Source organism: Carassius carassius, chromosome 1 (genome assembly GCF_963082965.1).
Source record: "Carassius carassius chromosome 1, fCarCar2.1, whole genome shotgun sequence".
NCBI classification, from domain to species: domain Eukaryota; kingdom Metazoa; phylum Chordata; class Actinopteri; order Cypriniformes; family Cyprinidae; genus Carassius; species Carassius carassius.
The window spans coordinates 52068244-52084476 of record NC_081755.1 but is presented as its reverse complement, the minus strand read 5'-3'; the positions used below and the strand labels follow the sequence as shown (position 1 = coordinate 52084476).

Genomic DNA, 16233 nt, shown 5'->3' with positions numbered 1-16233 from the left:
ATCTCCCAGGACTGTTGTTGAATCTTCCAAAAGTTTTGGCTTGGGGTGCTTCACATGCGCCACGAAACCATTTAAAGAGGCGCATTCAGCGGTCTCCTTGATGGGAAACAGTCAACAAAGTAGAGTTCCGATTCCGATACTAGTATCGGAAATATCCCCGATTACCACAACAAACTCTGGCATCGGCATCGGCGAGTACATGAACCCATATACCGATCCGATACCATTTTCTTAAACAAGACCTAGTTATGACCGCTAGCTTTGCCTAACCGCTGCACGGATCTTCTTCGCAGCGAAGAAGAAATGAAAACACGTTAGCAGCACTGATCTATATATGACTGGATCGCTCATCGCGTTCTAAACTGTCAACAGAGAGTGGAGCCGCTTCTATATTATAGATCAGTGGTTAGCAGTATGTCCGCTGTTTAGCAGTATTTCAGACTGGACCAACCAGACAGTAAAACGGCGACTAGGGATGCCACAAGTACTGCCACTTCACTACCAAGTCGGAGCTGAAAATTTAAAAATGCAATGATACCAGCGTCTCTGTAGTACCGGTAGTAAGTTAGAGTATATTCATTACCCGCAGCTGCGTTCAGTCGCTTCCGTGTTAGTCTAAGCGCAGGGCTCCAGACTGTAGCCGAATATATATATATATATATATATATATATATATATATATATATATATATATATATATATACTAGTGTCTGTGAATATTAAACTGCAAAATACTATTTAAATATTACTCCTGCAAATTCTATATCTCTGTGGGTGACGGGCGCAGATGCGCGGGATCTCGCTGTTTTGTAGTATCTGCCGTGTGTCACTATGTGAGGACATGAACGCATAAACCATCACTTCATGAGAATTTAACGTTTCATTTGAGAAAACGGTTCGGTTTAACGTGAGTAAATTGACAATATATTAAGCTGCTGTTGTAGCCTACAGTAGATTTAGCTATGTCCATGTAGTAATAATAATACGTCTCTATTAATGATAATAATTATGCCTCGATGGTTACTTGTTTTTTACTTGTTTTGTTGTAAAGAGATTATCTGATTAATATATCATTTTTTATATTCCTAGACTTATTTGTTGCAGTTTTTTATACAGTTATATTGTAAAACTAAAATACCTTTTTTAGTTTGCGGTGTTAGATTTTTGGCTGCATTTGAAGTTCATTTTGCTTAAGAAAATAAATAATATTACTGTCAAATTCATGTCAGATAATAAAAATACTGTAATAAATACAGTAGTTAACCATGTATTTGTTCATGTTTTATTAAGGGATAAGTCTGAAGCACACCATAAAATAATTCTAGCAATTAACACAGGGCTAGTAGTATATACAGCTGTATATACAGATACACACCCAGGTATCGGATCAGTACTCGGTATCGGCCGATACCCTAAGCCCAGGTATCGGAATCGGTATCTGGAAGAGAAAAGGGTATCGGAACATCTCTACAACAAAGTAAAATGATCTCCAACGTATGGCGCACTGTCTTCATTTTATCAAATGATCATAATCACATCTAACGTTATTCATTTTACAGTCCTGCTACTAGCATTTTATTCATACTAAAACCCCTTTAATTCGGGTTAGAAAGCTTTTTTTCCAAGTGGCTTTTGCACACAATAATAATACCGCTGCAGACACATTTTGCAGCATTAAAGTTATTAATTGATTGTTAATTTAAACAACGATCGATCATGGAAATTATCGAATATTGACATCCCTAAATACAAATGAGTTGGATGGAAACCTGGTTACTGTCTGCATCAAACCATGCTTCCGAACAAATGTCATTCACCGTTCTGGGCAGCTCCAGGACAGCTGTCTCTCTGAGCACGGTTCTGTCTGTGAGAGGGGCGGAGTAACGGAGCCCTCAATCACGCTGCAGTGTTTGTAAGAGCTGTCAACTTCTCCACACCAATTACAGAGTGAAATTCTCTGACTACCTTTATCTCCCAGGACTGTTGTTGAATCTTCCAAAAGTTTTGGCTTGGGGTGCTTCACATGCGCAGCAGCACTTTCCACTACAACAATAACACGGGGCTGCCTGCCGACGTACCTGACTTAAAATCGGCGCTACTAAACACGGATATCGGCCGAAAAAACGAGCATGTCGCTTACATTGGGAGCATGCATACTGCATTTGAAAGAAAAAATTTGGGGGATTATAATGTAACAAGACCTCATTTAAATACTGAGGTGCTAAACCATTCAGGGCTTTGTAAGTAGTAAGCAATATTTTAAATTCTATATGTAAAGCATTACAATAATCTAACCTTGAGGTCATAAATGCGTGGATTAACATTTCTGCATTTGACATTGAGAGCATAGGACGTAATTTAGATATATTTTTGAGATGTAAAAATGCAGTTTTACAAATGCTAGAAACGTGGCTTTCTAAGGAAAAATTGCTATCAAATAGCACACCTAGGTACCTAACTGATGTCGAAGAATTGACAGGGCAGCCATCAAGTCTTAGACCGTGTTCTAGGTTATTACATGCAGAGTTTTTAGATCCTACAATTAACATCTCTGTTTTTTTCAGAATTTAGCAGTAAGAAATTACTCGTTATCCAGTTTTTTACATAGACTATTGTAACAGCGAAAGAAGGTGAGGAAGCAAGTGCAAGCAAATCGGATATTTAATAACACAGTCAGACACACGAGTAACATTAAAACAGGATAACAGGTGGGTGAGGCAAAGTCTGATGGCGATCCGGGAAGTAACAATGTCCAGGAAGTGACGGTGAGGAGAGGCAGCGGGAGAGCATGACACAGGAACTGAGATGAGCGAGCCGTGGGGGTGAGAGGTATAATCCGTGGGTGGTGAGGAGTGGATGGGATTCCAAAGACACAGACGATCCAATGACGAGAAGAACACAGAGAACAGGAACGAAAGACCAGGCATAAACACGAGGAACCGCAAACAATGCTCTGACCAAAAAAAAGACGAAAGACAGGGCAATAAGTAGGGATCGGGTAATGAGTAGCAGCTGGTGTAGATGAACAATTAACGGAGACGCTCACATGAAACAATCAGTGCTGATGCGAGACACACACCAACTCCACCCACATAGTGCAAATCCCAAGGCCACGGTTTACCAACTGTGACGGTACCCTCCCCTCTAGGAATGCCTCCTGACATTCCCAGATGACCCTACCTGTCGATTGTAATCATCAATCAGGGAGTGATCCAGTATGTCCCTAGCAGGTACCCAGCTCCTCTCCTCTGGACTGTAACCCTCCCAGTCCACCAAGTACTGGAATCCTCATCCCCTCTGCCTCGAGTCCAGAATACGATTTACCGAATAGGTTGGTTCCCCATCTACCAGTCGCTGCGGGGGGAGACCGGGGTGGGCGGGTTAATTTGTGAATAAAACACAGGTTTAATTTTGGACACATGGAAGGCGGAATGAATCCTCCTGTACGCCGGAGGTAGTTTGAGGCAGACTGTCACCAGACTAATAATTTTGGTGAACGGGACAATAAATTTGGGAGCTAGCTCATTAGAAACGGAACGGAGCGGATGTTGTTGGTAGAAAGCCACACTTTTTGACCCACAATGTATACGGGAGACTTAGACCGGTGGCGATCGGCCTTGGCCCTGTTGCGCGCCCTCACCTGGAGCAGAGTCTTGCGGGCTCTGGTCCACATGCCGGTGCCACCTCTGGACAAAAGCGTGGGCGGAGGGGACCGTGACTTCAGATTGCAGACTTGGAAAAATAGGTGGCTGGTAACCTATGCTACACTCAACTACACTCAATTACAGTAACCACTGTCTCCTTGGCTGAGGGTAATTTGGGCAAGGGAATGAAATGTGCCACCTTTGAGAATCGGTCCACTACAGTCAAAACGACCGTCATACCAGGCGGGAGGGCGGTAACAAAATCTAGAGCGATGTGGGACCAGGGTCTCGAAGGAACAGACAGCTGTTGAAGAAGCCCATCCGGGCTTCGGTTAGACGTCTTACCACTGGCGCAAACTGAGCAGGCCAAAAAAAAATCGTGAATCCCGCGAGCCATAAGTGGCCACCAGAAACGTTGCTTTACTTACCACTTGGTGCGGCTTATACCTGGATGACAAGCGACATTGGAGCAGTGACCCCACGGAATAACGTCGGATTGTAACTCCTCTGGAATGAACAACCAATTCGGTGGGAAGAAACGAAGCGGCTCTTGAGGTTGGAAAATACAGTTTTGGCTGTATTAGACCACCTGAACGTAGTACTGGGGGAGGTAAAGGCAGTCAGAGGCGAGACTAGTTGGCTGAAATTGCGTATGAAATGCAGATAAAAATTGGCAAACCCCAGAAACCGCTGTAGGGCCTTATGGGAATCTGGTTTGGCCAATCTATCACAGCCTTAACCTTGTCAGGATCCATACGTATTCTCTCAGACGAGACGATGTAACCTAGGAAGGGAATAGACTGTGCATGAAATATGCATTTCTCCGCCTTGACAAAAAGCCCATTCTCTAGTAATCTCTGGAGCACTTGTCTGACGTGTTGCAAGTGTTCCTGGAGAGACGAGGAAAAAATCAGTATGTCATCCAGGTAAACATATATGAACTGATCTACCATGTCTCTCAACACGTCATTAACGAGTGCTTGGAAAACCGCTGGGTAGTTGGACAGCCTGAAAGGCATCATCAATGGCAAAGGATAAGTATTCTTTACCCTGATGTTGTTCAGCTCTCGGTAATCAATACAAGGTCGCAGAGAGCCATCCTTCTTACCAACAAAAAAGAATCCCACCTCCACTGGAGAAGAGGAAGGGCGGATGAACCTCAATGCTAGAGAATCAGGAACATATTTTTCCATGGCCTCCCTTTCCAGAATGGAAAGAGAGTAAAGCTTGCCTTTAGGCAGGGACTTACCTGGAACTAACTCTATGGCACAGTCATAGGGACGATGCTGAGGGAGAGAAGCAGCGCTTACTGAACACTTCCTTCAGGTCTAGGTACTCCGCAGGAACATTTGGCAGAACCGTAGCCTCCTCCTGAAAAACCGAAACAGACTCAGCAGGACATGCAGGAACCAGGCAAGACACATGAAAACGTTCACTCCACAAGTTGATGGTGTTGGAACCCCAATCCACTTGTGGGTTGTTTAACTAGCCTGGGGTGACCTAAGACAATGGGTGCCACAGGGGAGTCCATGAGGAGGAAGGGAAGGGTTTCGGTGTGGTTGCCGGAGGTAAGGAGAGTTATGGGTCCTGTGGTGTGGGTGATTTAGGGCAGCTCCTGGCCACTGAGTGCGCTGACAGTTATCTGGTGTGAAAGGGGAGTGATAGGGAGTCTCAGGTGTTGAGCATAGGTGGTGTCCATGAAGTTACCTTCGGCTCCTGAGACCAGAAGGGCTTGACAGGTGTGAGTGTTGTTGGCCCACTTCAGCTTCACTGGAAGTAGAGTAGATGATGTTGAGAACTTCCCGGCGGAGATCCCAACTGATAGTAGACTAAATCTTACTACAGGGCTGGCTCTTTTACCGGGCAGGAAAGTAGACGATGTCCAGAGCCACCGCAATACATGCATAGTCCTCGGGCCCTCCGCCTCTCTCTCTCCTCCTGGCTCAGTCGAGCTCTACCCACCTGCATGGGTTTGTGATTGAAGACGGGACCGGCCGTGTTCTCCCTGTTCGAGTTGCCACTCTCAGGGGTGCCGGGAGGACGTGTGGGATAGGCCTGCGCCCCCAGTCGGTCAATACAAGCATCCACGCGGAGCCCATGCCGATGAGCCTGTTGAGGCTGGTTGGCAACTCAAGCAGATAGATCTCCTTGTGAACACGGTCGGCCAGCCTATGCTGTAATATCCCACTGCACCTCATCGTTCCACTTACACGCGGCCAACAAGGTGCGGAACTGGATGGAATAGTCCGCCAAGGAGTGATTCCCCTGCTTGAGGTCCGCGAGCTCTCGGGCCGCCTCTTTGCCGGCCACGGCCCAGTTGAAAACTCTCTTCATCTCCTCGGAGTGGGAGTGGAGCGAGGCGCAGCATTGGTCTTGGTTCTCCCACACCGCCGTTCCCCACAAGGTGGCCCTCCCGGAGAGTTGAGTCAGAACGAACGCCACCTTAGACTCCAATGTCTCAAAGGTGCGAGGCTACAGGGAGAAATGCATGGAACATTTAGTCAAAAATGTTCTGCAGTAGTTCTCCGGGACAGGAAGGCGTGGTTCCGGCCAGTAGTGGGTTTCGGGGATAGCCGGGAGAACGGACGGTGCGGGTGGCGCAGCGGGACTGGTCAACTGTTGGATCTGCTGGGTGAGCTCGGACACCTGTGTCACCAGCGCTTGGACAGTGCGTCCAGTGTTGACGATGCTCTCCTGCTGCTAATCCATGCCGGTGATGCTGTGGTGAATAGACTCTGAGAGTGATGTGGAACTTGCTGCTTCCATGATGGTCAGAATGTTCTGTAACGGCGAAAGAAGGTGAGGAAGCAAGTGCAAGTAAATTGGATATTTAATAACACAGTCAGACACACATAAGTCTGTAACATAAAACAGGATAACAGGTGGGTGAGGCGAAGTCTGATGGCGATCTGGGAAGTAACAATGTCCGATGGTGATCCAGGAAGTGGCGGTGAGGAGAGGAAGCAGGAGAGCATGACACAGGAACTGAGATGAGCGAGCCATGGGGGTGAGAGGTATAATCCGTGGATGGGATTCCAAAGACACAGACGATCCAACGACGAGAAGAACACAGAGAACAAGAATGAGAGACCAGGCATAAACATGGGGAACTGCAAACAACGCTCTGACAAACACAAGACGAAAGACAGGGCAACAAGTAGGGATCGGGTAATGAGTAGCAACTGGTGTAGATGAACAATTAACGGAGATGCCCACATGAAACAATCAGTGCTGATGCGAGACACACACCAACTCCACCCACATGACTGTGACAACTATGCATTCCATTAGTTTTTTCAAATTGGTGTGTTTCACCGAGCCGCAAAGAAATATAGAGCTGAGTATCATCAGCATAACTGTAAAAGCTAACACCATTTTTCCTGATGATAACTCCCAAGGGTAACATGTAAAGCATGAAGAGTAGCAGCCCTAGTACTGAGCCTTGAGGTACTCCAAACTGCACTTGTAATCGATATGATACCTCTTCATTTGCTGCTACGAATTTATGGCGGTCATATCAGTATGATTTAAACCATGCTAATGCACTTCCATTAATAGCAACAAAGTGTTCTAGTCTATGCAAAATAATGTTGTGGTCAATTGTGTCAAACGCAGCACTAAGATCCAATAACACTAATAGAGAGATACAACCATGATCAGATGATAAGAGCAGGTCATTTGTAACTCTAAGGAGAGCAGTCTCAGTACTATGATACGGTCTAAATCCTGACTGGTTATCCTCACAGATACCATTTTTCTCTAAGAAGAAATATAATTTTGAGGATACTACCTTTTCTAGTATCTTGGACAGAAAAGGGAGATTCGAGATCGGTCTATAATTAACTAGTTATTTGGGGTCAAGTTGTGTTTTTTTTAATGAGAGGCATTAAAAGTCAGTTTGAAAGTTTTAGGGACATATCCTAATGACAGTGAGGAATTAATAATAGTCAGAAGAGGATCTATGACTTCTGGAAGCACCTCTTTTAGGACCTTAGATGGAATAGGGTCTAACATGTTGGTTTAGATGATTTAACAAGTTTAAACAATTCTTCCTCTCCTATAGTAGAGAATGAGTGGAACTGTTCCTCAGGGGATCTATAGTCTGATGCAATACTGTAGCTGACGGTTGAATGGTTACAATTTTATCTCTAATAGTATCCATTTTAGAATTTAAGTCATTACTGCTGTGATGTTGGGAAATGTCAACACTTGTTGAGGCTTTATTTTTCGCTAATTTAGCCACTGTAAAGTAAATACCTGGGGTTATGTTAATGTACTGAGTCTATTTTTGCTGTGCTGCAGGCGCTGAATTAAAGTGAAAACGCATTGCTCGAGGGAAAAAAATTAACATGGATTGACATGGAAATGCAGTCATTTCACAATAAATGTGTACTAATTAAAGCTGTTTCACACGCAACACATGGGTTTTTGGCTAAGTTTAAAACAAGAAAAAGTGCAATTTTAGATAAACAAGGAAAATAATATATATATATTCATTTTTATGGAGGCAGAAAAACAAAGTTCATTAAGACCCGTGGGATTGCTTGTGATAAAGATTTAAATGCAAATCCACGAGATTGTTTCTGTCTGTGGTGTTTTAATTTTAAATATTTTAACAAGAAAAGTAGGATAATTATTGTGTTTAACCACTTCAGCTGTTATTTTGATTTTTTGAGAATTAGGCATATGCAATATTGGACCCACCGGTGGGTCCCCAGAGTTGATGTGGTTAAATGTTTTACCGCTTGCTTAAAGCAGCTTATTCTACAAACCTAGAATTAAAATGCATGAATAATGCATTGTTTATATTTATTGAGTTTAAACGAATGTCTATAACTATAAAAGATTGTTACTGTTCTGTGATAAAAGACTCACAATGCTGAAAAAAATATATATATTATAAATATATATATTTTTACATGATATGAAATCAAAACAATGAACAAATGTTGTGTTTGTGGACTAAACAGCTGCGGATCGGTAGCGGACTGCAAATTCGTCCAGTGTGAAAGCACAATAAGTCCGTGCTGCTTCTGCACCACATATGTAACACACAAGGACTGCATGCACTGCAGACGGAGAACAGGGGCTACAGGGAAGATGGATGCTGCAGAACTAGTAGAACATGACACAGAAGAACTTGTGCCAAAAAGAGGAACAGGGTCTGTTGTTTGGAGGATTTTTGGTTTCCAAAAATCCGACATCGACCAAACAACCATTTTATGCAAGTGCTGTTGGGTTGAAATTGTCACCAAAAGCGGCAACACGAGCAATTTGCTCCAGCACCTTAGCCGCAAGTACGTCTTGGAATATCAACCTGCAGAAAATGCATTGAACACCTGATTATGCATTTTAAAAAAAGAAACCTTCATAAGCCGGAAAACCGGCATAATTTTGAAAAAGACATACATATACATTTTTGGTCAAACCACCCAGCACTAATATATATATGAATATAAAAATTTTCCTAGGGCTGTGACGGTGGTATTACCACCGAAGTGATAAAAATCTTCCACAATCACAGCCTTGTTTTTCTATATTTCTTATTTTATACAGCTTAAAGACCCTGGGTTCAAATTGACCCCCCAAAAAAAAGATGCTTCCAAATGTGTAGAGGGCATTGAATATTGAGTTGTCTCCATTAAATATGAAGCAAAAGAAGTCAATCGTGTATTTACAGATGTTAAAAATAGAATGGGGTCACTTGTGTTGAATTTTCTCAGCTTTTAACAAGTTACCAAAATTAAATTTTTACTTTTGTTTCAGAGTTAATTGAAGAAAAAGAGGAGAATACAGAATCAAAGGAAGTTGAGGAGAAAAATCTTGTCAAAACTGGAGGAAAACATTTGATTTGCTCTCAAACCAAACAGAAAGATTTAAAGAAAAAAAGAGCCAAGAAGTGTTTCAACTGCACTCAGTGTGGAAAGAGATTCAAACACCGATTCAGTTTTAAGCGTCACATGAGAATTCATACGGGAGAGAAACCATTCACTTGTGATCAGTGCGGGAAGAGTTTCAAACAATCACCTAACCTCAAGAGTCACATGAAAATCCACACTGGAGAGAAGCAGCACGCATGTTATCAATGCGATAAAATGTTTTTATGGGCTTCACTTCTAAAGAAACACTTGAAAGTTCATGCAAAAGAGAAACCACATCCATGTCATTTGTGTGGTAAGAGTTTTTTGCATCTACAAAGTTTGAAAGTACATCAGAAAATACATACTGGTCTGAGAAAGTGCATGTGCTTTGAGTGTGAAAATACGTTTAGTTCAGTGAGCAGTTTAAAACTGCACGAGAGGATCCACACTGGAGAGAAACCTTTCAAGTGTTCACACTGTGAAAAAAAATTTGGTCAGTCAGAACATCTAAAAATACATGAGAGGATCCACACTGGAGAGAAACCTTATAAGTGTTCACACTGTGAGAAAAGGTTCAGTGTTTCATCAAGTCTGAAAACACATGAGAGGATTCACACTGGAGAGAAACCTTATAAGTGTTCACACTGTGACAAGAGATTCATTCAGTCAGTACATCTAAAAAAACATGAAAGGATCCACACTGGAGAGAAACCTTATAAATGTTCACACTGTGACAAGAGATTCAGTAATTCATCGAGTCTGAAAACACATGAGAGGATTCACACTGGAGAGAAACCTTATAAGTGTTCACACTGTGACAAGAGATTCAGTAATTCATCAAGTCTGAAAACACATGAGAGGATTCACACTGGAGAGAAACTTTATAAGTGTGCACACTGTGACAAGGGATTTAATCAGTTGGTAAGACTAAAAACACATGAGAGGATTCACACTGGAGAGAAACCTTATAAGTGTTCTCACTGTGATGAGAGATTTATTAATTGGCTAAGTATGAAAAAACACGAGAAGATCCACACTGGAGAAAAACCTTATAAGTGTTCTCACTGTGACCAGAGATTTATTAATTGGTCAAGTCTGATAAGACACAAGAGGATTCACACTGTAGAGAAACCTTATAAGTGTTTTCACTGTGACCAGAGATTTATTAATTGGCTAAGTATGAAAAAACACGAGAGGATCCACACTGGAGAGAAACCTTATAAGTGTTCTCACTGTGACCAGAGATTTAATCATTTGACAAATCTGAAAAAACATGAGAGGATCCACACTGGAGAGAAACCTTATAAGTGTTCCCACTGTGACCATGGATTTAATTATTTGCCAAGTCTCAAAAAACACGAGAGGATTCACACTGGAGAGAAACCTTATAAGTGTTCACACTGTGACAAGAGATTCAGTGATTCATCAAGTCTGAAAACACATGAGAGGATCCACACTGGAGAGAAACCTTATACATGTTCAAACTGTGACAAGAGATTCAGTAACTCATCAAGTCTGAAAACACATGAGAGGATTCACACTGGAGAGAAACCTTATAAGTGTTCACACTGTGACAAGAGATTCAGTGATTCATCAAGTCTGAAAACTCATGAGAGGATTCACACCGGAGAGAAACCTTATAAGTGTGCACACTGTGACAAGAGATTCAGTGTTTCATCAAGTCTGAAAACACATGAGAGGATTCACTCTGGAGTGAAACCTTATAAGTGTGCACACTGTGACAAGAGATTCAGTGATTCATCAAGTCTGAAAACACATGAGAGGATTCACACTGGTGAGAAACCTTATAAGTGTGCACAATGTGACAAGAGATTCAGTGTTTCATCAAGTCTGAAAACACATGAGAGGATTCACTCTGGAGTGAAACCTTATAAGTGTGCACACTGTGACAAGAGATTCAGTGATTCATCAAGTCTGAAAACACATGAGAGGAGTCACATTGGAAAGAAACCTAATACGTGTTAACACTATGACAAGAGATTCAGTGATTCATCAAGTCTGAAAACTCATGAGAGGATTCACACCGGAGAGAAACCTTATAAGTGTGCACACTGTGACAAGAGATTCAGTGTTTCATCAAGTCTGAAAACACATGAGAGGATTCACACTGGAGAGAAACCTTATAAGTGTTCACACTGTGACAAGAGATTCAGTGATTCATCAAGTCTGAAAACACATGAGAGGAGTCACATTGGAAAGAAACCTAATACGTGTTAACACTGTGACAATAGATTCAGTGATTCATCTGGAATACCCCCAGAAAGACATGTTTAAAGACAAAGAGCCCCCCCCCCAACACACACACACATACCTACTTATTCCTAATAATCAAGCCAAGAAAAAACATTCACTGAATGGAGACATCAGCTAACATTTGGACTTTGCATTGACTAGGATCACACCTTGCTGATGAACAGGAGGTCGTTTGGATGGAAATTTATCTCATGTAACTCATGTTACATTATATTCTGTTTCTCTAGACACACGAACGTTGCACCAGTCACACTGAGACATGTCAACAGATACACAATGAACATTTTTTTTATATAATCATTCTGCTTGAACCTGAGAGGGAATGATGGGTAAATGAAGGACGTTTTTAAGAAAAAACAACTGCAAAGAAAAGGAAAAAGTTTTCCCCCATCTTCACTTTGAAAACATGTATTCCTATTGTCTGTATCTCTGTCATTTCAGCCTTTCACTTGTAACAGGCTAAGTGTTACTTGGGTTTTATATTGTATTTTCCTTGTCTATTGCCTAAAGAGTTGACAAGCTGTAATACCACTAGGAGCCGCTTGAGGGCACTAGTGAGTAATTGTTACAGGATTTCAGCCTGGTAGTCAGAGAGCAAGTGAGTTCATTTGGTAGAGGGAAACCTCATGGTGGAACTGCTGCTACCTGCTTACTCGTTGAAAGAACTTTTAGAGTTTATGATCAAACAAAGGACTATCTTTGTTGTATCTTATATTTCAGTTGACTACCATTGGTCCTTCCTGCTCTTGACATTTGCTTTTTTTGTGTAAGCATAGTTTTGAAGGTGTGGATTACCATCCATAGCGTAGCAAGGCTACTACGCGTGGCCTTCAACTGCACACATTGACTCTACACTGACTCTTCACTCACTGGATTAAAGATTATAACATTGTATCGCACTCAGATAACCTGGTGGATTCATCATCATTTCATCTCACCTAAAAACTGGACTTGAACGCTAAGTTTTCTTTATTTTTGATAACGCATATGAACAGAGACAAAGACTGCTGTATTGTTTATTTTGCTGGTAATTAAATATATGCACTGGTGAAAAGAAATACTATTTGTCTAATGAAGTGGTGTTACTTTTCAGTATCATCCGGTTTTCTGTTGAACCCCTTCAGTGTAACATCTTTAAAAGAAAAAGAGGTGTTGCACACTTGTGATATGATTTTCTTCATAAAAATGAAATAAACATCTGCTAATCCATATGTTTTTCTCCAGTGTACAGAAATGTACAGGAATAGCCCCATTGTGAATTGTGAAGAAGGAACAACTGCAAAGGAAGGGGAAAGGTTTTCCCCCATCTTCACTCAGTGGGCTTTGAAACCATGTCTTTGTTAGGGTTAGGGTCTCGGGAGATCAAAGTTTCTGAGGTTCTTTCAGCCTTGCACTGTTACTTATGATTTTTTTTTTTTTTTTAAATGCAGCATTTCTAAATAATTGTGGCATCATTTGGGCTCCTCTAAATCCTTTGTCTCGGTCTCACAAACTAGCACTGACTGCATTCAACAAGAAAGAAAGACTGATGGAGTTGAAAAACAGATTTTTTTTAACAATCAAAAAAAAAAAGAACCACCAACGTGTTTGTTCTTGAGTATCTTCAGTGTGTTTGATTCTGCAGGGTTCTGGATCTCTCATCTTCTCTCTGTCCTCTTTAATAAACTCCGTCTTTACAGATTTCAGCTCTTCCTGATGATTTTATGCTCGTCTTTATTTGTAAACTGATGAAAATAATTGGTGAATGTGTGATTGATGTGGGAGGAGCTTCACTGATGACGTGATTGATGTGGGAGGAGCTGATCTTCCAAAAATAACAATAAAATATCAATTTATATCAACATTTTATATTAATGTTATGTTACGTTTGTTACTAATTGATAACAGACTCTCTCTCTCTCTCTCTCTATATATATATAACATTTATTGCAAATATAAATAATGGTAAGAGATACAGCTGAAAGCATAAAACATAAACAAATGTACAGATTTATAATTAACAAATGCCCTCAGTCTGTCGACACCAATGAAATGAGCTTTAAGTGTCCCTTCACAGGAGCATAATAAATTAGGTGAAAACCGGAACTACTGAACAAGATATTCAGTTCATCAGCAGTGTTTTAACCTTTCACCCTGCTGTACATCAGTGATCATCCTCCACACCCATGACCCAGTACACCCTGCTGGAAAATAAACAATAGAAACCACAGAAATACTAATGGTTCTACAAAGACCATTACAAACATGATCTTTTAAAGGGATCCCTGGGTTTTAAGAGATGTATAGCTTAATATACCATAAATGATGTCTCTACTTGAAATATGTAACAGGAAACCCATGAAAGATATATGTTATTTAAAAAAAATTTACATAGTTTTATATATATTTTGGATTATGGGGGCGCCATTATTCTGATTACGTAAAATGATTGCACTCGGTGAGCTACTGCTGCTACCTGTTGCTGTTTTTACCACAATACAAGTCGGAATAGGCAACTCGGAAAATAAAATGGCTAAAATTCGGCATGTTTACCTTATAACAGGATGGTGTTTCTTATCTCAGACTTTTGTAAGCTGTTACAGTAGCTGTGGTCCACTAAAAACCTCAAAGGCATCAGTACTAAAGTGGAGAAAAAAGTGGGTCTTTAGGACGTTTTATTCGTCCACATGAATCTTCCCATTCTTTTCTCCTCTTCTTATCGCTAGGAAATCAGTGTAGTCCTATATTTCTTATTTTGTTGCCCTCCGACTGAAAATTTCACTCAAAGGCCACACAATGTGGTATCGTATCAGTATTTTATTTTTTTGTGTTTATTTTCTGAGTTGTGTCGCGGTAAAAAGCGTTAGTAGCTCACCGAGTGCAATCATTTGACGTCATCAACGCAAAATCTACTGTGCACATAAAATAATGGTGCCCCCCACAGTGTAAAAACGATGTCGATTTTTTTAAACAACATGCATCTTTCATGGATTTTCTGTTACATATTTCAATAAGAGACATAATTTATGTTATATTAAGCTATACATCTCTTAAAACCCGTGGATCCCTTTAGGTAGGTAGGCCTATTATCATTACGAGGCTATTGTTATAATTGGCGTTAGCACCAGACTTCTAATGTGAGCTTGCAAGCATTATTATATGAGATTACATGCTTTATTGTTGTTTTTATTATTATTATTGTCATCATCAACATCAGTAGGCCTATTATTGTTATTATTACTAGACCTAATAGTAGGCATCATCTGCATTTTTTACAGAAGCTTGCAGGTAGGTGATGTTAGTGTGAGACCTGAGCCTGCTTTGCCTTGCAAAGATCCTCAATTCTTGGCTCAATATTTGATAAACATAGTCATAGATTTGTGCACGATTGCGGTATTTAGTTTTGAATGCAGTCATTTTTAAGAATCCTGCCTCACACAAATATGTCGATGCGAAGGGGAGGAGAATCTTCAAGGCAATGTCACCGAGTTCAGGGTATACCTGCATCAGTGCTGCCCAGAATACAGTTTCTGTAACTTACTACACAAAGGGCAACGCTGTTTAGCTTTGTTAACTAGATGTTAGGGCTGTGCAAAAAAACAAATGCGATTTTCATGCACATTAGTAAAAACACTCCTGTGATTATAAGTACATCTCCAGCACATGCTCCTGCCCACTTGCTTCTCAAAACTAGTCCAATCTCGTTACCAGGAGGTCAGCCTGCTCTAAGCTGGTGTCGAATCACAATACAGGAACCGCTGGCCCAATCAGAACTCGTTACGTATTTCTGAAGGAGGGACTTCATAGAACAAGGAAGTCATCAGCCCGTTTTTGTGACCGTGAAAACAGCGGTATACAGATAGGTGAATTGTGTGAAAAATACTGTGTTTTTTCACACGCGAAACATGAACACATGTTATATAGCACACTGTAAACACAATCAAAGCTTAAAAAAAGCACGAAAAACGGTGCTATCAACTCCAGAGTCAGCGAAGGATCCATCACGTCTGTCAACATCAGGGACATACTATGCCATGCCTGCCATAAAGTCCTTTCAATCTGTAAGTATATATTAGAACAATATGTTGTTTACAAAATAACTATGCAAGCTATTGTTTAACTTGTAAAGTTTTGTCTGTTCAGTTGTTGTATTATGGTATACTTGTGTTTTTCTTCCTATTTTTTTAAATTGTAGGTTGAACAAGCATTAGCTGAAAATCTTGCTGAAGATCTTTCTTTGGATGTCAGCATGCTTTCTCTGGATCCTCCATCAGACAAGAAGGACTTGAGTTTCGCTCCATTAAGTTCCACTACGTCTACATCAACTCCAAATACAGAGGAAGAAGAAGGAAGTGGTAAATACAAAGAAAGAAAATGGATAGTTAATGAGTCAAATTTGATGCTGTTGTTTAACAGGTGCCCTCAATTTGGACAAACTGTCATTGACACTAAAAAGTTTTAATTCGGTAGCCTCC

The 16233-nt window shown here is 41.0% G+C and overlaps 1 protein-coding gene across 1 annotated transcript in view; it reads left to right on the top strand.

The window, feature by feature from the left end:
• LOC132157024 (zinc finger protein 271-like) overlaps positions 1 to 11921 on the top strand; it is a 29360-nt gene extending 17439 nt beyond the window's left edge. The window contains exon 2 of the mRNA XM_059566184.1: positions 9411 to 11921. Within this exon, the coding sequence (XP_059422167.1) occupies positions 9411 to 11491 (2081 nt within the window). The 3' untranslated portion in view covers positions 11492 to 11921. The remainder of the gene's footprint in view (positions 1 to 9410) is intronic.
• The last annotated feature ends 4312 nt before the right edge of the window (positions 11922 to 16233 follow it).